General features: G+C 35.5%; 1 protein-coding gene across 7 annotated transcripts in view; it reads left to right on the top strand.

Moving 5' to 3' along the window:
* Positions 1–1,265: 1,265 nt before the first annotated feature.
* The window catches only part of LOC115253823 (anoctamin-1), a 78,952-nt gene continuing 56,240 nt past the window's right edge, over positions 1,266–23,977 (top strand). Inside the window, exons 1-6 of one of the 7 annotated variants that reach the window (XM_029877226.2) lie at positions 2,343–2,565; positions 3,182–3,419; positions 7,379–7,532; positions 9,136–9,493; positions 9,557–9,625; positions 9,824–9,895. In XM_029877226.2, the coding sequence (XP_029733086.2) occupies positions 9,209–9,493; positions 9,557–9,625; positions 9,824–9,895 (426 nt within the window). In that variant the 5' untranslated portion in view covers positions 2,343–2,565; positions 3,182–3,419; positions 7,379–7,532; positions 9,136–9,208. The other 6 variants (XM_029877222.2, XM_062858894.1, XM_062858897.1 and 3 more) reach the window with 6 other exon arrangements.

The raw sequence follows: 23,977 nt of genomic DNA, 5'->3' as shown, positions 1-23,977 counted from the left end.
ATTGGGGACTACGAAGGTGGTGATTTTGTTTTCGGTTTTCTGTGAGAAAGTGAAGGAGGGAAGATTTTTTGCTTTTTTTTCACTCATACTCCCATAAGAAACCCCGTAGGAAGAAAGAGTGTTTCCCGGCTCATCAACCTTCGTAGTCCTCAATAAACACTTGAGTTTTAAGTTTATTTTAATTATGATTAATATCCATAATCACCATAATCACCAATGGACTTATCCACCGATGAACCGAATTCATCGCGGTCCGAGAATTTTGACACTAGAGCGGGGTCGTTTCCAATTAGAATCATTCAATTCTGATTGGAACGACCCCGCTCTAGTGTCAAAATTCTCGGACCGCGATGAATTCGGTTCATCGGTGGATAAGTTCATGTACGGTTTTTGATCAAAAAGCTATTATGGACTTATCCACCGATGAACCGAATTCATCGCAGTCCGAGAATTTTGACACTAGAGCGGGGCCGTTCCAATCAGAATTGGACGATTCTGATTGGAACAGACCCCGCTCTAGTGTCAAAATTCTTGGACCGCGATGAATTTGGTTCATCGGTGGATAAGTCCATGGACTTATCCACTGATGAACCGAATTCATCGCGGTCCGAGAATTTCGACACTTGAGCGGGGCCGTTCCAATCAGAATTGGACGATTCTGATTGAAACAGACCCCGCTTTAGTGTCAAAATTCTCGAACCGCGATGAATTTGGTTCATCGGTGGATAAGTCCATATTGTTCGGCTATTTATTGATCGTTGATATTGCATCTTGCTTTGCTCTTTAGATTACCGTGCAAATGTTCAATCATTCAAAACATTTGTTCACACGTCAAACACCAAAGGAAGTAGCATGTAAACAAACCGATTATTCCATGCACCACCCAAAAAGTGTAATCGACGCTGAAAAAAATTAGCAGCGAAACGAACCAATGTATGCTAAAACTGGTGGGAACTAGAGTGCCCTTCCTTCCAGTCACTCTAGTGGGAACATATTGTGGTGGGACAAAAAATTTCTGCAGGGGATCGAATACGGTGCAAAAGATGCAATAAAAGCTCGTTTTTTTATAAACCAGTGTGTAATCAAACAAAAAAACACTCAAATTACTACTTTTTGCAAAATTACGCACTGTGTTGATTATTGTAATGTAGATCAGTTTTAACGATGTAGTTATATATAAATGAATTAAAAAGATTCCTTAATATGCCTAAATGTAGACTTTTTTACTTGTTTATTAAACTATCCCAAGCATTGAACACAGCTAATATCAGCTGTTCTGTCATTTCGCAAAAACCGCTATGAATGTGTGCGGCGTGCGCATTCAACCGGTCATATGAAGTTTGTCGGTGATTACAATACAAATTAAGGTTGTGTGTCATGCTGCTGGTACAGTGATAGGATATGTCTTATTGAAAGTAAAATAATTATTGTTTAAATTGGTGAAAAATTCTATGTTTTGTGTCGTTTGTATTTCAATTAAGCTCTTGATGTACGTAAGTTCAAGTGATTGAAAGCTTCTGCTTAAACATTTTCATCAACTTCATGGGTAAGTACTGTATTTTTGCCAATTTACTCGTCAACAATACCAAAAAGAGAAAAAAATACCCGATCGATGACTCAATAGGCCATATGAATAAAGCTGAGTAAAAGTTTCACAGAGATTTTCTCCACGGCTTCACATAGATTTAGTAAAGAGTATTTACTCAACTTTATTCATACGGCCTAATGTACTAAAAATAGCTTCCAGACTTAAGGGATTTTTTCACAAACGGATATAAACTTTTCGAATTTTTTTGACTATTTTCGGCGAAACTGATAAACGTTAAGAATTAACTTTGATTGGACACTGAGCGGGACAAAAAAAATCATCTCCCTAGAACTATTCCAGTACAAATGATAGGTGATGTAGCTCGAAGGCTAAAGTAATACATTATTAATAGTCAAAGGTTTTCACATAAATGTATGTGGTATTTGTGGAACAGTGGACTGGTTTCCGGCAACCCTAGTTGCTTAATTCTTGCTTTTATTATTGTTCGTGCAGTTGCAAATCGGAATTTTCGACACACGCAAATCCTTTTTTCTTCTAGATCGTGCGTCGGACGTACGTCGGGCATAGCGCGCTGGATAGAGGACCAGCGCACTATGTTCTACGTTAGGTTTCATGTATGGATCTGGAGAAAAGTCGATTGTCGCGTGTGGGGAAACATCGTGCATCGGGTTTCAATCGCGATGTCAATATTATATTATATGTTATCTGCAATATTGGCAGAGAAAGTTTTTAGTTTATATCAGTAAAAGAGTTCATAAGAACATCAAGCTAAGAAGTAGGATATGCTCCAGTGGAGACATTCCACTGAGAAGAGAAGGACGGACCAAACTAAACGCGTGATATTATTTGGTGCTAGCTGTCCCGGCAAACGTTTCTTTACATCCAGTTCCATAGAAAAGTGCCGCTCAAAACGGAATATCAGTTTTTTCCCCTTTTTTCTTGTCTTCTCGGACACTTTTTCCAATTATTTTTTCGCACGTCGGAGCCCTGCACGAATGCAACAGTGAAATAATTAAGTAAATTCGTTGACCCATTCCCGAGACTATTCGTGACATACAAACACCATTCCATTTTTATTTATATAGATAGATAAACATGGCTGTGTTATAAGCAGAAAAGTACCCATATCGCTACCTATAATATTCAACACCCTACATCATAACCTTTTCAAAAAAGCTAAGATCCCAGTACACAGGGTCTAATATTTATCCAAAAAGGTAACAATGCTCACACATCTTTAGTTGACTCAAAATTTCATTAGTGTTAAGGTGAAACATCAAGAAAGCCCATTGCAATTTTGCAGACAAACTTAATAGGCACAAATCTGACGAACGAAGCATCGCACCAAGTCACACTTGATTATCCTGGGTTTGCTCACTTGCAAAAAGAGGCAGCTTTTCAAAATCGACCACATTTGTTTACGAATTTTTAAGATTTGTGCTTTTGAAAACGTGAGTAGGAGTGCAAGTCCGCCATTGTGGCAGCCATATTGGTACTCTCTGAAGTTTCTCCTTAAACAGGTGTTCTACCTTCCTTCAGTTGATTCCTTGTCAAATATTCGACCCCGTGTACTTCAGGCCTTAGGAAAACCTTCATAATAGGTTTGCTACCTGTGTTGTTCATTTCTTTCAGATCCAGCCGAACTTCTGCCTACAATAGAAGAAAAATTATTCGCGTTTTTCAATCAGGCAGCAAGCAGCTCAGGATACACCCAAAAAACAGCAAGTAGCTCAAACCGAAACAAACAAAATGCTCAAACAACCTTCGAGAGATCAACGATAAATCGGAGTTTGGAAGACCTCAAAGCCATGTCAGTGGCTAGTTTGTATGAGGAAGACGGCGATGGAGCTATCGAAATGAATACAGTCCGGTAACGTATTCAGGTGTAGAGGGGGGTTTTGGGGTTTGAAATTATAAATTAGTACATACCGTCATTGGGGGTGAGAATGGATCAGAAAAGGATGCACAAACATTGTTTGTTATAGAATAAATGCAATTGAAGTCAAAATAACTTTTTATTCGGTATGTAATTTTAAAAGATGATTAATTCACCTAAAAGAGCTAGTACTACCGAAAAAATAGTTGAGTTTGATAACATAACGTTTGAATGTTCTATTGCTATTTTTAGCCATTATAATAATCCTTATTTAAAGTTTCAATCTCCAAGAGAAGAGGGGGTTAACAATGAGGGAGGGGTGCATTTGAAAATTGATTTTTTTTTTATTTTCATTTTTGTGTATTTTAACTTATGCTAATTCTACACTACTGCCGGGGCCCGTGGCGCAGTGGCTACACGTTCTCTTAATAAGCGGGTGGTCATGGGTTCTATCCCAGCCCCGGCACTTCGTCAGTTGCTCTTCCCCCCGAGAGCGGCTGGCACTTGACCCTCTTCTGAGCTTTCATAGCTCAAACGGACCCGGATAACTGGATATCGGCGAACGGTGTACTAACTATGTTATCGAGGAGGTCATCCGAAGTGTTCAACTCCGTGGTTGCGATACGAATGTATTTTATTCAAGTCTAAGAAATCTATTGAGCCTTAATTCTAAGCTACATAATTGGTTTCACAGAGACAAATCGAGAGAATGAGAGAATCGGTAAATAGGAGGCGCATGGTAACATCGATATGCGTTAAAATTATATTGCAGTTGACAGCCCGTCGATAAGTGAAATTCAAGAATCATTTAGCCTGGGAATATTGAGCTTGGGAAAAGAGCATCGTTGGCGGTTGCAACATAGGCTATTGCACTTGGGTGTTCTTGCCCACGTTACAAGACCTTGACGATGGGAATTATTGTTGCTGTACCACATCTGTTGGCAATATGCAACTCAACTAATTTATGCACTACAGTGATGATTCGTTCGTTGAGTGCTCGTTAGATGGGCTGTCTCGATGGTTGAATGTTCACTGGTTGGGGCAAAACCCAACTAAAAAGCACTGTCAATGTCAAAATAGATGTCAAAACGAGTTTGACGTCTGACCGCCGTCGCATCGCAGCTCCTGTATACAGAACGTTTGCGCAAGTATGTGAGTGTTTCGTGACGTATTTCTAGTCACTTGCGTGTGTCTAGAGTATTTTGATCAGTTGTCAGTTGCTCCAACGAACGAACACGATTCGCTACTCGGGGCGCAGTCGTGACCCAACCAGCGAATTTGGACTGTACAACGGCAACCCATAATGGACGACCCCAATCGGACTGGAAGGAACAACAGCCACACATCATTTCATCATCGTGCTCATTATTCTACAAAGGACAGGGTAGAAAAGTGAAAGCAGCACAAAGGCAAACCAGTCCGATATAGTAGAATAAGAATATAATAGAATACATTTAGGCGATGTACAAAGTGTAAGTGCAGCCGCCAATTGGAATCGCTCACGTAGTGCCCTAGTGGACAACAGAGCTGTAAAATAGGTTAAGTGGTTAATAATTCTGCTATTCTGCTATTATCAACGCATCCCCTGGCTTTCGCCCATCTGCGTTGTCTTTTCACTAGGCAATACGTCTACCAATTGATGTTTATGGGCTTGCCGGACCAAGTCATGTAGCTAAACCAAACACCCCACCTACAACTGTTGGGTAGGCACCATTTTCCCGTCCACTGCTCTTTTACAGCTAGATGTAGGTGCATGTGTGCGTGTAAGTATTGGTGTATGTGTGTATTGTAGGCGCCAACTCGTTCTAATCCACTCTGATTGCTAACACCCTATTGAACCATCACCCTTAAATCTGGCAATCAATGAAATAGAATGAGTTAAGCGCCTGTACATAATAGTCAGTTTATCAAACAAGGACTATTAGTAATAAAACGAAGATACAATGAAGCAACGCCCCGAACCTCGAGAGCACAAACCCCAAGAACCAAATGACAGGCTGCGCGAACAGTCGATCGACTGGCCACCACCAGTGAATAACCAATCGAGCAAACCCTCCAGCACAAACCGCCACCAGCTCTCCCGACCTGCGCCCAATAAATCCGAGGCACAGCCCAGCCATAGCTTCACCTTAAAACCAAAAATCTAGATTGCAGAGCACAATACTTCCCAAGTAACCACGCAGCTCGGGCCGCAAAACACGTCACAAATAAGACAAATACTACCCCGCCCATACAACAGAAACCGATCTAGGGTAGAGAAGGGTCTCTTTCCACTCCAACCCGGACTCAACTGCACCCACAGGGTAGCGCACCCCACACACACACTGCACTCATGCATCCATCACGACCCGAGCCGCACGGTCACCTGGGTTACTTCTATCTGCATGACCACACCCAACCCGTAACGCTGAGTTTAAATTCCTCTCTTGCATTACAAAGCAGTCCCTCTTCCCAAAGTTTGTGCGTTGTATAAATGAGATTATAAAGCTGAAGAAATCGTCACCAACACAACCGCCAACAATGAGCACTCAATGGTGTCGGCAGAATCAATGACGACCCCCTCAGTCCCAAACCCAATTATCCTACACTACCCAAGTAATCACAATGCTGAAGCCGTATGCACTACACGTACGAAGTACATACAGACCTACCCGCACCGCCTAAACAAACCACCTAGGCCGAACACAAGCGAAAAGCGGCGCCACCACTGTTGAACCACGACTATACCAGAACCTAGGTATAATCGCAATTAAGCAAACGTAGATCCATTCCCCGCTCCTACTCAGCCCTAACGATCCATAGCAATGCTTGTCAATATATGCACCCCACACACGCAATTCCCACAAACCAACAGTATGGTCACTTGAGTATCCCTGGGATTTTGATTACATGATGGTCAGGGATCAAAGCCATCAAAACGTTCCACACTTCACCAGGGCTTGCGACCTGTAACCATGATGATTTCCGCTATGGGAAACCATGATGGCTAGCGGTGTTAAAATAGGTTAAATGGTTAATAATGAAAAAAAAAAATCTACACTAGAAGATTGATTAAAAAAAAACACATATACTGCATAAGAAATGTTTAACCAAACCCTCCGCTATAAACACTTTTATGTAAATGGTTATTGGCCTCTATGTTGCCAAAGCAAATCACTCAAGATAGAGTGTCCTTCAAATATTATGTTACATTATGAAGAAGAACGCTTTTCAGTCTCTTTTGTGAGCTTACAATATTGCAGTGCACTCAAGTTCAGCTGATGATCAGAAGGGTTGTCCAAACGTATGGGTTTATTGTTATAAATGATTTTAGGCACTAAACGTTTGAACACACTCGTTTGACACATCTTTGACATATCTTCGAAAAACAGCTCGCCTTTATGAAGATACGGTAAACACGGTACCACTTTAACGTCAAATGGGGACTGGATAACAAGTTGAATTTTTAGTTATGGTTTTGTGCACTCAATTTCTTGCTTGACCCAATCTCGCCCCCATTCTTTACATTTAGACAAAGGGTCGGAAATATTGAATTTCTTAAATAAAAAGTGAACTGAAAGCCAGATTTTTTCTTTACATCAACCAGGCAATACCAGTACCTATCCACTCACAGGAAAATTTATGGTAAGGTACTTGTGTGGAACATTACGAAGGAGAAATTTTTTTGAGTGATTTACTAGTAGTTCCATCATTATACTTTAGCCACAAAATAAATAAAAAAAATCTTATTCTGCATCATGACGTGTGAAAATATCTCCATTTTAAAATAATATAAAGTTTTCAATATAAATTAACGATAGTAGTTGATGAGATATTTCAAATTTTATGTTTCTCCGTTTTGACTCACTCTCACCCCCCAGACCCATTGTCACCCCCATCGACGGTACCTCAAAACGGGGTAACCTTGATCAACTCGATCCTTATAAAATGTTAGAACCAACTTTTTTTTATAGATTCAATTCCTGCTCGAGAACGTTGCTTCGTTATCTGACACATTCCAGCGTAACGGGACACCACGAGGAACTAACTTTCGTGAACAAATGACGTCTGCAATCGAATATAATGTTCATTACTATATGGTTTAACAGGTTTTAACAAGCTTATTAGGTATACTTCCTGGTACAATACTTGTTCTATGGGGTTTTGGACCCAATTTACTGTATATAACTTGTTACATTTCGTAACGGAACACCATCGCAGAAATCATCTTCTCAAAATTTTCAAACTGAAATGCGTATATCAGCTCTGTTATGAGGTTTTGAATAATAGAGTCTTCTAGACATTAAATTTTTAAATTTTAAAGAAATTTTCTTCTTTGGATTGACGTGAAAAAGATTTCCGAAGTGAGTTTGGCTGAGAGATGTATAGTTTAGGAAATATTCTTGATTTAGTTTTGGGAGCGCAGCGTTACGCTCGCGTGAAAACAGTGTTTTGCAAATGGTGTCCCGTTGCGACTAAAGACATCTAGTTGTAGATCAAATGCTTTACTAGATAGAATGTTGGTGTCTTCGGCAATGTTTTTCAGACAGATGGTAGCTGTCTGGCAGGACAAACATAGGCCTTCAAACCCGCTCTGGCCCCATGGTGACCATCGGAATGGGCCCTGGGGAACCTGTTTCGAGGTTTTTTTTTTCACGTACCCGTCCCCCGACAACTCATTTTCAAAATGCTGGCATTTCGTCAATTTTCATCCGATTTTTTGGAAGTCGGCCTCTTCTGGTTTTCAGCCTAAACATGCCGTGCGACATAACAATCTTCATGATTTCGAATGACTGAGTCAGAAACAATAGACTGAAGTATGTATCAACTAATATGCCCATCCCGGAATATACAGCACAGGTTCTATTGGGGTGTTATCGGGGACATTTCTGGTTTGCAACCAAAACATGCCTAGCGACGTATCAATCTTCATGATTTCGGGATAGGAAAAAAATACTCAAATATGTATCAACTGATATGGCCGCTCCGTAACACCTGGAGCAGGTTCCGCGGGGGCCTCTAAACACAATAACACACACGAAATAATCACTGTTAGCCATTTGGCAAAACAGACAACTCTTCACCCCCTAACTCAGTACAATTTGAAATATCTCCGGAATGGTTCCGGATACTACATGGCCACTTGAGTGTAATAAATAAGCACCAATTTATGATCCATCGAGTTCGACTTTCACACCCTTGGCGTAGAAGTGCGTGGAATGTGTCATCTGCAATTGTTTTTAGTTATGAAAATTAATATGAAAATGGAGTTTCATAGACGTTAAAAAGCATGTCGATTTCGCAACTGTGTTTTTCATGGGTTATGACAAGCAATGGGATCAAAATGATTTTGAATTTGGCTATGAAACGATTCGTAACGCGATTCTCATTACAAAGCGTTACCAGCAAAATCAAATGGTCTATTGGGCACACTAAACAAAGCCAGCAAGTGCCCTATGTGAGGTCGAAAACTACATATTTTATCCCAGATCCCAGGTCAAAAACCAATTGATTAAGAGTAGCATATTACTTGCTTTGATAATTGCCCACCTTTAGGCGTTCTTAATTGTTTAAAGTATGCTTAATATCAAATAACTCCGAAATTATATGACTTGTGCGAATTGAGACTGCAAATCCAAATTCGGTGATCCCGAGCTGCGGTATAAGTTGAAGTCAATGTTTATTCCCAACTGATGATACAAATAAATAATTAGTTCCTTCTAATTTACAGATCAGATGACACCAAATCAGTTGCTTCCAGCGCAAACCTAAACAATGACAGTAATAATACTCAGACTGCTACAATGACAGAACATTTGATAGAAGAACCAATTCAGCGAAACTCCGTAGTGAGCGAGGAGTGTCCATGCAATCCGTATGGGGAAACTCCTTCCGTAAATAATTCTCTATATTTTGCCGATGGCATTAGGTCGGTGGATTTTGTGGTGGTGTGGAAAACCGCTTTGGAGGAAGAAACTCATCTGGAGGAGATTCGCGAGAAAAAGCGCTTTATCTATGAGCAGAATCTCGTTCGCGATGGTCTAGAACTGGAGCGAGAAGTGATAGAAAATGAAATTCATTTTATCAAGGTTGGTATAGTGATATGTATTCACATTTACTTAATTCAAAAAAAAAATAAAAATAAATTTCAGATCCATGCTCCTTTGGAAGTTTTACGAAGATATAGTGAAATATTAAAACTAAGAATGCCCATGAAAGAGGTACGTAGCATATATTCATCCGTTCAATAATCTGCATAAATGCAAATTTGTGGAATAAATTACATTGTGTGTTAACTTTGAAACGTTTTTTTTTTAAATAAAAATTCATTAACATGTTTAGTTTGTTTACTATTTTTTTTTATAAAAAACATATTTTTCTCTTATTTCATATCCAAACGTGCTATCCTTGGTTGTTAGTCGCTATGTATCGTGAAAAACTCGGATAGGTTAAGTAGATTGGCGAGTGCAGCACAATTTATCACTCATAAGGTTTGATATCTCCAATGAAAACGTATAACTTTCTATATGTGTAATCCCACGCGATGTGCCCAAATCGCGTGTAATCGACAAGCATGGATTTGGACGGAATTTAGATAAAAATAATCCAAATTTGTATCTTTTCAAATTTGAAAGAATTTCATATTTTCCTTTACTTTCTCTTATTTATTCATATAAAAAATTACCAACAGCATTCTTGAAAAACAAAATATTTTTAATACAACAGTGTTGTCAATCATTTATTTTTATTCAATTCGGTATCATAATTTCTATTTTATGTAGCTCATTCAAAATAGTTGCATAATGTTCATAATGCAACTCATTTGAGTTGCATTATGAACATTATGTAACTCAAATGAGTTGTATAATGAAAAAATCATTGCATAAAATTTTGTATGGTACTCGTTGCAAAACTCGATTTTTTCAGCACTCTTCGTATTTATCCAACGACTCGTGCTAAAAAATCAACTTTTTGCAACTCGTTACATAAATAACTATTCAGTCCAAAACTAAAATACGTTTTCTGTATTCAGCTTGCTCAGATTATAATATGATTTAATACACCGATGGTGAACACCTTCTTACACTTATCTAATGTCGAATTCGTTTTTGAACCTGGGTTGGAACTGGATCGGCGGAAAATGTGTAAACAAACAAACGTTAACCCTCTAATACCCAATTTTTTGATTTTGATCTAAATATCATTTTTTGTCATCTAAAATCGATTTAAACATGTTTTGGAAGATGATTCTTTTTAATTCTTGATTTCGTGAATTTCAATTTTTGATTTTTCTAATTTTTATTTTTGAACATCCCCACACTTTTATATTTTTCCTGGAAGCCAATTTGGGGAACGGATTTTTTGAGATGAAAACATTTTGAGATTTTATGATTATTGTTGAAATATTATTATTTTAATTTTTTTTCACAGAAAAAAATATTTTCCGTGTAATTTTAAGGAAAATAATTTTAGAGTGTATTCGATTCCCTTAAACTATTAAACAAGGATGGAATGATTTGGGAAAAATTTAAAATATGTTAATTGTAGCGATTCAATACAAAATAAACAATGACTTCTAGAAGGTGACTAAAACATCAATTTTTCAATGATTTTTAAAAAATATAAATACGCTTTACAATACACCAAAAACCATTTTGAGATATACAGAATAGTCTCAAATATCAGCCAAAAATATAAAAAAACTGATTTTTCACGAAACAAAAATTACAAAAATGCTCAAACTATACCCCGTCTAAAGGCGGGATTGGGTATTAGAGGGTTAAACAAATTTCAACACAAGCAAACCTGAGTCGGGTTGATGTTGCAACTGTGATCTGATCCAGTTCCAACCCAGGTTGGAACTGAATCAAAAACGAAAATGACATAAGTTATTCCTCTATTATTAAAATATGATATAGGGTAAGAAATCAAACTTTGAACTAGTCAAATTGTAATCTTAATTTGAACCATTTCGAAATTCATTAAAACGACGTACTTCTTAGGCAAATATTGTTCCGAAAAAGATGTTAAACAGCTTTCCGTAATATAACCTGATAACATGGACTTTGAAAGCATTGAAAAAAGCGTTTTTGTCATGGAAAACAGGCAATTAAAAAATCATTGTGATTTCACCCATTTCCCCCCCAGAGAAAGCATATTTTCGGTGCACTCGTACAGCTCATGCATTGTATCACACGCAATATGTGAACACGTCAAATGAAAGCTTATTTATCGTAGAATCGACCAACTCAATAATATTCCACATTATTTGTCATAAAATTATCAAATTTAAATAATTCTTACTTGGAGAATGTTATCTTAAGTTGAACCATTTGTAATCTAAATTTGAACTAGTAAACGGGGGCGAGCTTCCAGTGTTGGCCAACAGACTGCGCTAGTGGTTGTTTTGTTTACTCTTGGGGTATGAAAAATTCCAAATTTAGTTTCCAAGTTCCTGAAGAGTTTAAAACATTCTTTGTTGAAATTCCATTGCCTAATGAAAAATAGTTATGGGAATTAGCAGATCCATGTGGTTTTCTATTGTTCAGCACGAAATTGGCTGTTGTGGGAGATGCTCGAGCTGCTGCCGCCAGTAGTTCAAATTAAGATTAAAATTGGTTTAAATTATGATTACGATGGTTCAAATTAAGATTAAAATCATTGTTGACGAATAATCGAATTTTTCAATGAAATTCGGTGCAAATACAAACTTTTTACCACTTAACAGAAAGCTTATACCCGTGGCTTTCATGTACATAAAATTTTGCCGTAGTAAATTATTGTTGCGCTTATCTTTTATTAGAGTCCTGCGGCGGTCGTACGCTCGCAAGGCATACCGCCGCATGACAGTCGCAAGGCAAAACAAACGAAAAAGTGTTCCCGCCAAAAACAAAACCATTGAGTTGTCCAAAAAATGTCTCACGAAACCTAATGCAAGCCTATCCATATACGTGAGAACAAAAGATGTTTACAAAGTTCTTACAGATAGATTAACACGGGAAATCTGAACACAAACCACTACCACACAGGAATTTGGATTGGTCAATGTGGGTTTCGCGAAGTGACAGATGTTTTTGAATGTATTTGTGACGAACGGCAAGAGTAGCTCAGTGGAATGAGTGTTCTTGCTGTCAAACCCCATATAGTGAAATTAGAAACTTTTAAATCTGGTGACGCTGTTATGATTAATGACTGTCGCGCTGATATCAGAAGCCAGAGGCAGATAATCGCCATATTCTGATTTTTCTTGAGAGGCATAATATTTCCATGTGGGAGAAACAATCACTCAAAATTTGTGCTACTTTGGAGAGCTGCAATTTGGTTCAACTTTTGATAACCTACCCTATTTATTTTGTGTAATTGTGCATTTGGGTTGTTCTTGAATATAAATTCGTATTCTGGAAAGAATACTAAATAAAGAAAGTACTTTGATGTTATTGTTAAATGTACTGTATCAATGTATCGAGTAAAACTTACAATCAAAGTACAAATAGATTCTAACATTTATCCCGAGCAGAGGAGAATATCAAATTCATAACACCAGAATCACATAGCCTGGTTTTATATCATGTTATGAAATTCTTTTTTCTTTTTTTTTTTATTACAAATTCTTATTCCAAAAGGTAATAAAATTACATCAAAACAGCTAGAAACACAATTGTTTGCATATCTCTACCATAACGTAACGAAATCTTTCCAATTTTTATTAAGCATGAGCATGAGCATTGGTGACCGTTCACTTCGTAGTTGCTACTCCGTGATTGACCAGAGCTAGTGGAATTGCACAGAGAACCAACAGATGGGGCTTGGGATTAGCCCAGCATCCTCAATGTACACGTTCCGAGAACTCAAATTTACACGGTTCAATAACGGCGCCGGCCACGTCCTTACGGTCAACCGGGGAAGGAAAGAAATGTTAGTTAGACAATCGTTGCTACTAGAGATTGTATATACTACTGTGCCCTCCACAGTTGTCATGGGAAGGATTTTTTGTTAGTTGGGAGGGCTCGCTAGTAGTTACAGGGGATGGCCAAAATGTTTGGGATAGGCAACTTTTTTTCTCCCACAAAAAAAAATCAACATGCTGTAACTTTTCATAGAGTGCATCAAAAAATCTCAAATTTTGACTGTTTGTCAACCTATTATATGTGCATCATTGGTACAAATTTGGGCTCGATTGATAAATTTTTCGCGAAGTAATCCAAAAAATGTCACTCCATGATAACTTATTTCAACGTTTAAAAAGTACCTATGTTTTAATAGTTTGTGAAGCATATAAATATTGTTAGTGTACGTTCAAAATTTCATTCCCTAAAATTGTTATCGCTGCGTTATTCTACGAAATGTTATGAGAACATCACAATAACAGTTGGAGGTATTTGAGCAGAGTTTGGTATTGATGTAATATTTGTTGGTTTAGCAGTGAAAATAACCGAAGAATAAGATTTGTTATTACATCATGAAGTCATCGTACAAATGAAACATTTAATAACAAGAAATGTTATTAGTTTGTTATTCAATAACTTTGGGATAACAAATACAGCTCTTGAAATTTTAGGTATGCATTCATTATTGAAATAACAAGACTTGTTATTTTCTAGGTTATTTATACTAAACTTTGGTATCCGTTTTTGTTATTTTGCCTCTTATTACCACCTAATGAAGGGCATATCAAAGTATGGTAGTATTTAAGATAAATACCTTGATGTGTTATTCACTTGTTATTTCCATCTGCTCGGGATACCTTTCAGACTGTTATTGTAACTGTGTGACAAGGTATAAAAACCCGTGCTGAGGCACACATCATTTGGTATTTTTTTTTCACACATTGACATAACAATCCGCAGATTTTTGATTTTCGAAAGTACATTGAAAATGCTGATACTAGCACTAAATAAAAGCTATGACGTATTAGTTCAGCGCTATCGAATTTCATTTCGATTGAACATTGGGTAAAGATATATCGTTTCGAAGAGCTCTTGGGAGTAATACAAATTAATTTTTCAAGAGATTTTTGAAAATGTATCATACTATTTTTTTGTCGACTATCAACCGATTTAGGATCTCTTAGTACTAAATGGAAGCTACAATATTCTAGTAGAACGTCCATGAGTTTTATTTCAATTGGACATTTAATTACCGAAATATTTTTCAAAAAGGGGTCTTCCGTTAGCCTAGTGGATTAGGCTATGGATCGCCAATCCGGAGACGGCGGGTTCAATTTCCGTTCCGGTCGGGAAAATTTTCTTGACTCCCTGGGCATAGTGTATCATTGTACTTGCCTCACAATATATAAATTCATGCAATGGCATGCAAGGAAAGCCCTTCAATTGATAACTGTGGAAGTGCTTAATGAACACTTGAAGCGAGGCAGACCAAGTTCCAGTGAGAACGTAGAGCCATAAAAGGAAGAAGAAGAAGAAGATCTTTCAAAAACTACTTGGAAGAAATTTTTATAAAGATTTTTTACAAAATGTATTGTAATAAATTTCTCATCCGTTTGTCAACCGATTTGGGTTCTCTTAGCACCAAATTAAAGCAACAGCATCCTAATAGTAAGAAAACTTCTACACCTGGTAACAATATCAATTGATAATCTTCCAGAATATGTAAACAACATTTTAGTTTAGTCATTTATTAAAAGGTATGAATCAAGCAATAATACAAAATATACCAACAATTTTTTATCCGATCAATTTCTATTGCTTGATTTCACGGATTTGGGAATAATTGGCAGCAAATCATGATCAGAAGAGAATATCAACAGCATAATAAAATATGTTATTTTGGCATAATAATTGTATAAAGGAATCAGTTATTTTTATGTTATTAACATATCTTATTATGTTATAAACTTGTCTGTCATAAACGGCAAAATAACAAAAATCATAACAAAAAAAATGTTCCTGGGAAACTAATTTCACAACATGTTTTGTTAGATTCAATAACAACTTAATAACAATAAATTTTGCAGTGAATTTGAAAAAAATGTTATTGTTGTGTTATAGTTCTTCACATATTTGTACATTTTCAATAGTAAAATAATAACTAAACTTGGTATACAACAAAGTATATTATTGAAGTGTTAATAACTTGATCATAACAAAATAAAATTGCCCAACAAAACATGTTATAAAAAAGTAATACTTTGATAAGTTAATAATAACAAATTATGACAGGGTTTTTTTTTCACAACGCAACTTTTTCATTTTGCGACCCACTTTTGATTGTTCTAGAATTTGGCGACCCACTAGCAAGTATTTTCATAACAAACGTCATTCTAGATACTTTGAACTAACTTTCTGGCTGACCGATTGATTATTACATATTATCGCTTCCGTATATATTGATAAACTTACGCTAAGAAACACTGAATATCACTTTTTTTTTCAATTTACAGTACTTTTTGTTGTGATCAATTTCAGTTTTACTTGTCGTAAGAATATGAGATAAGTGTGCAAGTTTCTAATACATATTTAATCAAATTTGCTCCATGCAACATAACAGAACACCACAGATTTTAGGTATTCTATCATTTTATCATTTATTTTAGAAATATAGAATATAGAATTTATACAAAGTCTTTGAAGGTATAGTGGCGATATATGCTTCTGTTGAGCTTTAAAAAATCCTACAAAATGAAAGAAAATGAAATCAAACATTTTGTATAGTGTTTTTTAATTCAAATATTTTCAAATGCGGCGAGAGAAGTGAAGTTTTTAGGATCATAGCAATGCTGGATGGTCAGACGAGCCTTCTTGAAATTTTAAATCAGATGATCCATGCACACTTATTTTGGTTCTCTTTTATAGAAATCACTTTTCAGATGTTCTGATTCCTGTAAAATTTCATATTATCAAAATTCAGAAGAAATTCTACCGAAATTCGGAGAGATAAAAAATTGTGCGGATCACCATGCGTTCGTTGGTTTCTTATCAAAAGTTGCAAATTTTCGCTGATTTTTGGTATTTTCACATTTTTCTAAAATTCACGGCGTTCAAATCTATCTGAAAATGCAATGTGCAAACAACAACTCGAACTCATTTTAAGTACACAAGGAAAATCTAAAGTCTTAATAGAATGTTAAACCGTTCGATTGAAAACATATTTATGATTTCAGAATCAATGTCAGAACGCGGACAGTAGTTGCAATGTTAAATATACTCCAGACTAAGACTAATAATACGATAGATTTAATGAGAATCCTATGTTCTAGAAATAACTACTGATTCTCAAAAAGACTATTTGTAAATTGTAAATATTACAATCAGTTTGCTGCCACGGACGTCTTCTTCACTAAAATAATGCAACTGTGTTGACCGTGTTGACAGACAGGTTGTCAGCTTTTAGCCGTTGTTATTCTAGCGACGATAACATCGTCGTACTGGTAAGGTTAGATATGCCACTTCCTTGGTTTCGATTCACACCATAGTAACGGAAACATGCGCTATGTAAGACCCATCATGAACTAGGTGGCGATTGTTGGCGATGAAGTGCAAACAATGCAATCCCGGCAATCCCCAAACTCATTTAAAAACCGAGACAAAACGATGCGAATGCCGCAAGTGGGCCTCAGCCGATTCCCTACTATTTTTGTTTCAATGACCGTCAAATTATACTACATATGCGAATAATGGCAGTGTTCTCTGGTAATTGAATATATATAGCGGTACCCCTTTACGAGTGTCGCTGTCCGATCACTTGCACATTTTGAAAGTCTTGCCACGAACGAAAACATTTTGTAATTCGTATATGTAAAATTCAGCATATCCCTTTCGGGACGGTGCACAAAAAAGTGAAATCTCCATATACAAATGGCTCAACTTTGGCTCTCCAGAGCTCTCAGATTTCCAAACAAAACAACAATTATTTTTCCCCATTTGAAAGAACTACTCTTTATCTTTCGATTTCTTGGTTTGACTTCCTAGCCTAGATAAACAGGAAATAAAAATTTAGAGCCTAGATAAATAAAAAAAAATTAAAGTGTAGAATTAGCTTGATGTTAAAATACACATTAATGAAAACAAAAAATAAATAAATAAATAGGAAATAAAAAATATGCGATAGATAAAACTTTTTCATGTTTTACGTTTTTTGTCCACTTTTTGTTAACCTTTCTGTGGCAAATCTCACAGGCCACGTAAACTAAAGTCTGTTTTCACACATACAAGTATAAGTAATGGCTGAATTATTGAAACTATTCACATCACTTAAAACAAAGTCTAAAGAGATAAAAAAAATATGAACGAAAGGGATATTAATAGTTCCGTGTCAATAATTCAGCTCAATCCATCAACGCAAACCATAGTTACAGCATCTCAAACTTGGCCATGTTGTAAGGAAATCGGTGTTTGTCCGATCAATTGTGCACCACAGTGTATGTATATTAGGCTGCGGCTTATTTTTCAAAAGTTGTCGAAACCTGAAATTCGTAAGCTCTTCTGGATTCAAATGACGTAAAAAGAGAAACCTCCAAGGATGGAAATCTAGTGATCATGATAAGATTCCGAATGTATCGCGGTTGAAGCACATCGCGCGATCATAGCAACAACGATAGAACGTTGTCGTCAAGCATTATAACAAACCACGCTCCGCGAAAATTGAATCGCGAGGCATGTTCGGCCATGATGCGATCGTTATCATGAAGTCGAAATGATAAATACCGAAAATCATTCACTTTTTGTGCATTCTTGGTGCTCTAATATCAAGATATGTCAATGAATGTATTGTTTTTCATCATAAATTCTGTTTGGTGGTCCATAAAAGGTTTAAATCCAGGTTTAAATCGTGATGAATAACATTTATCGCGACTTGTAACATGATCTGATAACGTGTGATCCCATGATAAAGCGTGCATCAGATGCTTTGATTGCCTATGATCCCATGATACAATCACGGGGCGAGGGTTTCGGCATCATGCTACTGCAAGAGCAAAGGCAATCTTGGATTGTTCGTATCCTGTTTCATTTAACACTAGAGGTGATTTTCTTCCATCCTTGAAAACCTCTGAGTTTGACCCAAAAATATTGAGATTTAGAGGAGGAGCAGTCGCCTCAAAGTTGAATTTTCGAGTAATAAAAAAGTGTTTTCAATTCAAGTGTCATTAATTTTTCAATTTTCAACCGGTTTTCAATCTTTTTTTTATGAATCTCCCATAAATTAAATTACGAATAAGCTAGTAGAACATATTTTTTTTTCAAAGTCACGCAAAATATGAGGTTTTAAAGATTTTTTTTTGTTCTTCTTTTTACAAAAAAAAAAAATAAATAACTTTGGGACACGATATCTTTTTAACGGCTGTACCGATTCCAAATCTTTTGGCGTGCTTTTGTAGATATTTCTGTTGCCTGTTTTGGTTCTGAACACACTTTTCGTCAAAGTATTCATTTTTATTATACTTTTCACCAAAAACTGCCAAAACATGCCTTAAAACTTGATTTTTTATGTAAAATTGGAGTATAGAATGATTTTTTTTCTAGTTTTTACTCCATATTTAAGAATATGGAACACAAAAAAAATCCTCGTATTTTGAACCTGAAAATATTTTTTAAATCAGGACACTCTAAAAATTAAGTTTAAGCCCGAAATTAAACATGAATATTATCAAAATTTTGTTTTTGAACGGTTTTCGATATTTATCCATGGTGAAGCTATTTTTTGAAGGTACAGTTTATTCACAGAATTCTTAGGCAATAAAAATATCTACAAAAGCATGTCAAAAGATTTGAAAACGGTCAAGCGGTTAAAAAGTTATCGGGTCCCAAAGTTATTTTTTTTGTAAAAAGAAAAAAAAATAAAATAAATCTTTTGTAAACTCATATTTTACGTGACTTTGGAAAAATTTAATGTTCTACAAGTTTATTCGAAATTTAATTTGTGAGAGATTTATAAATAAAGATTGAAAATTGAAAAAGTTGTAACACTTGAAGTAAAAACCTTGGTGAAAATACTTTTTTATTACCCGAAAATTCAACTTTGAGGCGGCCGACTGCGCCTCCTCTAAATATCAATATTTTTGGCTCAAACTCAGAGGTTTCTCTTTTTACGTCATTTGAATCCAAAAGAGCTTACGAATTTCAGGTTTCGGCAACTTTTGAAAAATAAGACGCTGCCTAATTTATATGTACAGATATACCTCGATTTAGTGGACATTTCAATTTTTGAAATGTCTATAAAATCGAATTTTACATAAAATCGAAGCAAATTTTTTTTGTTTTATTTTTATTTAAATTTTATACCAAAATGTACCAAAACATATAAAAACTGCATGAAAATTGAGTTTTCGATAAAAGGCTCGGAGTTTTTGACCTATATTAGTAATTCTCGCTTAATAACGAATTAACCACTGTTTCGCTATTTTTTATGCTCGAATTATTTTGTCCAAAACTATTTATGGTTGATTGAAAAGCCAATATTTTGTGCAATGGACATACACAATAACGCTATTTGCATAAATGTCCCAAAAAATTAAAAAAAAAATAAATCGGAAATTCATTTAGGGTTTTTTTTTGAAAATATCTCTGAGGATTTATTTACCCTGGAATTTGTTTACGAATTGCTTCATAAATTCCTCCAGGGTTGCCATCTGAAATTCCTCAAGAGATTCCGTCGGAAATTTAGAGATTCGTGACAATCACTTGATAGAGCGTGGTTACTGGTTGTACTGTATTTGCCGAACGATCTTTCTGTATGAGTAGTGTAGGCTTGTGACGCTATCGTCTCGGTCTCGGTCGACTTTTGTTGCAATTCTGAGGTGTTAAATAAAGTTAAGTGAACTCAGAATTTTCAACTCTATTACGACGGTCTGCGAATGATACTTGCCACATTAATTCATCATGTTACAGTTTACACAAGTTATTTCAGAGATTTTTTGAGAAATTGGCCCAAGAATTATTTCAGAAATTCTTCTAGTTATTTATTCATAAATTTCCCTAGGCATTTATTTGGAGAATCTTTTGGAGAATCTCTTGGAGAAATCTACCAAAATTTTCTTCAGAAACTCTTGTAAAATATCTTTCTGTTTTTGTTTGTGAAATTTGTGCGAGTGTTCGGCCAAAAAATCCTTTTCGGATTCTTTCAAAAAATCTTCCATTTGGAAATTTTCTTCAGAGATTTGTTTAGAAATTGTTTCTGTTCTATGAATTTCACAAAGAATTCATTCCAAGCATTTCAATGATTTTCTTCTGAAATTCCTCCCCATTTTTTTCCAAAAAAAATATTTTTAAATTTGAGTAGAAATGCCTCTGATGATTCTTACAAAAATGCATTCAGAGATTCCATTAGAAATATCTTTCGACATTTATTCAAATTACTCCAGAGATTCCTTTAATAAAACTTTCAGCTATGCCTTCATAATCTATTTTTCAGAAAATGTTTCAAAAATTTAAACTGGGGTTACTTTCTAAACTCTTCCAAGGATTTCATCAAAAATTCTCACAACAATTTCCAATTTCTACAGAAATTCCTCTCCAGTGACTCCGGATGTTTCAGAAAGGGTTGTGTATGAATTTTTATTGATACTCCTCCAGGGATTTCTTCAAAAAATCTTTCAGAGAGGTAAATTTTTTCGAGACTTTTTTAGATATTTGTCTGAAAAATCCTTCGGGAATTCCTTAAAGCATTCTCTCAAACGGTTCCCCGAGGATTTATTTCAAAACTCTCTCCAGGGTTGGCTTTAGAAGTTGCTCCAGGGTTTTTTTTGAATCTGAATTTCTGTCAGAAGAACTTCCTGGGATTTCTCTAAAATATTCTTCAGGGACTCTTTAAAAAGTATGAGATCCATTAGGGAACTTTCTGCAGGGATTCCTGTAGAAATTACCCTGGGGGTTCCTTCAGAAAATCTTCCGTGGATTTAATTATAAATTAGACTAATAATTTCTTCAAAAATATCTCCAGATTTTCCTTCAGAGTTTTTTTTTATAATTTTCTACATTGATTTTAATAAACTTCCACAGATTTTTCGAGAATTCTTTCATAGACCCTTGTTGAAATCCATCCTAGGACTCGTTTAAAAAATCTTTAACGAGTTCCTGAAAAAATCTTTGGAAACTGCTCATAGATTTACTTCAAAAATTCATCCAGGAAATCCCAAAGAAATTCAGTCAAAATTTTTCACAAAATCTTCTAGGGATTCCTCTATACTTTACAATGTCATATAGAAACTTCTCTAAGAACTCCTTAAGAAAGTCTTACACGGATGGATTCCATAAATGTTGCATGGGTTCGAAAAATCTTGCATAGATTGTTCTAGAAATTCATCTACGAATTTCTTTGAAAGAGATTCCTTCAGAATTTTTTCGAAGCATTCATCTAGAAAACCTTCCACGAAGTTCAAAAGTATTCCATGAACTTTTTTTTAAATATGGTTCAAATTTTGAAGAAGTTTTGAGTTTCTGTTTCTCAATGTATCAGAATCAGAAAATTAAAACTTCTTTAAAATTATCTCAGAAGTTTTCAAAAAAACTGTCTCCAATGATTGCTTTTGGAATTCTATAAGATATTATAAAGGAAAATCCCAAAATTTATTCACATGCCTTTAGATATTGCTTCAAGACATTTTTCCTCCAGAAATTGCTCCAAGGATTTTTTAAGTTAGAAATTCTTAGGAAATCTTCCAAGGACTACTTCAGAAATTTTTCTTCAGATTTTGCCGACTGCTATAGAGGATTGCTATGGAAAGGCTGGAAGACATTTATACAGAGATTCCTGCAGAAATTGACACAGAGATTTCCTCAGAAATTCCGCCGGTTATTCCTCTATATATTTTATTAGAAATATCTCCAGGATTTCCTCCAAGTGCACCTCTAAGAATTCCTCTATGAGTTTCTCAAAGACTTCATTGAAACTTTGTTTAAAAATTTTTTTGGGGGTTCCTCCAGGTTTTTTTTTTAATATCTCGAGAGGTTTTGTTAGGTATTCTAGCAGTAGTTTCCAGGTATTCCTTCCGGAACTTCTTCAGAAAATCCATCTATGAATTTTAAAAATAATCCTTTTTTTCAGAAATGCTTTAAGGAGTTTATTCAGAATTTTCTTCAGATTTTTTAAAAATCTTTTTGAAATTTCTTCAGTGATACTTTCGGAGATATCTTTAGATACTTGTTTAATATTACTAGAACTACTTCAGAAATTTCGGCTGGGATTTCTTCAAAAGTTGTTCCATGTATTCTTTAAGAAGTTTTTCCAGCAGCTCACGAATTGCTCAAGCGGCTCCTTCAAAGATTCCTCCAGGAATTCATCCTTGGGAATGTGCACGTGAAGGGACGCTGAAATCGGGAAACCATGACTAACTAGATCTGAGTACTAGAAATAATTTATCACAAATCTTGTCAGTAATCATCCGAGGCATTACAATGACCTTTTTAGGGAATTTGCTATAAATTTTGGAATTCAATCAGCAAATCTACCAAAAATATCAGGTATTTAATACAATTCTCGGTGAGGAAGTCATAAGAATCGTTGAAAAAAGTTTGTTGGAAAACTTTGAGAGAAGATCTGGCGAATCAGTTTGCATGCATCCGTCAAAAATGTTGTTATTGCAAAGGGATCTATAAAAAAATATTGCCAGAAAATCACTCCATATACTCCGCTCATCGCCATCATCGACAAAGTCAGGGATATTTATAAAAAAAATGAAATCAGAAAGGGAAGTATGAGATTACAGTAAATATATAGAACTAAGTATGTCATGAGGTATGCATTGGCGCTAATATGGGTACTCTACAAAACAATTTATTGATATGAAGTGCTTCGCGTGTTAAAGGCTGAAAACCCCTGGTTTATAAGTCATCATGTAATAAATTGCAAGTTTTAAACTGATTGAATAGTTGAAAAAAATACCATTAAAAAAATGTACATAAAATCGAGGTAAAATGTACATAAAATCGAAGTACATAAAATCGAGGGTCTATATAATCGAGGGTCCACTAAATCGAGGTATACCTGTATAAATATATAAATGAGAGAAAGTAAACAAGAAAAATATCAAATTTAAACAAAAAAAATCGAATTGATACGTCCGAGTTATTGGTTTGTTCTAATTTACACCAAAAATAATTTAATCCAAGGTTTAATATTATCCAATTTTGGTCGAAATCCATGATGATCGACAACCAGGTCTTTTGTAACTCATAAACTCAACATTTCTTGATACATCGTGTAAAAAAGGACGATAAAACATTATATTGCATGAAGTTTTATTTACGCAGCCGCTAATCAAAACAGCATTAAAAAAGACCTGGAGGTACATGCTTTCTATTTTTCACAGCCACTTTATGTGCAACGACCCTCAATGACGCATCTTTCATAGCGAGCTCTACTAATAATCTGTACTAAAATGTTGCATCAATTCATTGATATCGCTTAACAAAAACATAAAAAATATGTCGTGATGTGAATAAACTGTTGTGGGCTTTCTACTCTTATTTTCATAGTCTCATACTTGCGGTGTTTTCACGATAACCTATTAAATTTAAATCAGGTTAGGTAAGTCAAGAATTTTTGATAGACTGCGAATAACGCTACACCGGGAAAAATGTCGTCATTCTTATATACAGGGGATAGCCAAAATGTTTGGG

The sequence above is a fragment of the Aedes albopictus genome, chromosome 3 (assembly GCF_035046485.1).
Source record: "Aedes albopictus strain Foshan chromosome 3, AalbF5, whole genome shotgun sequence".
NCBI lineage: Eukaryota > Metazoa > Arthropoda > Insecta > Diptera > Culicidae > Aedes > Aedes albopictus.
This window is presented reverse-complemented; position numbering and strand designations above follow the sequence as displayed.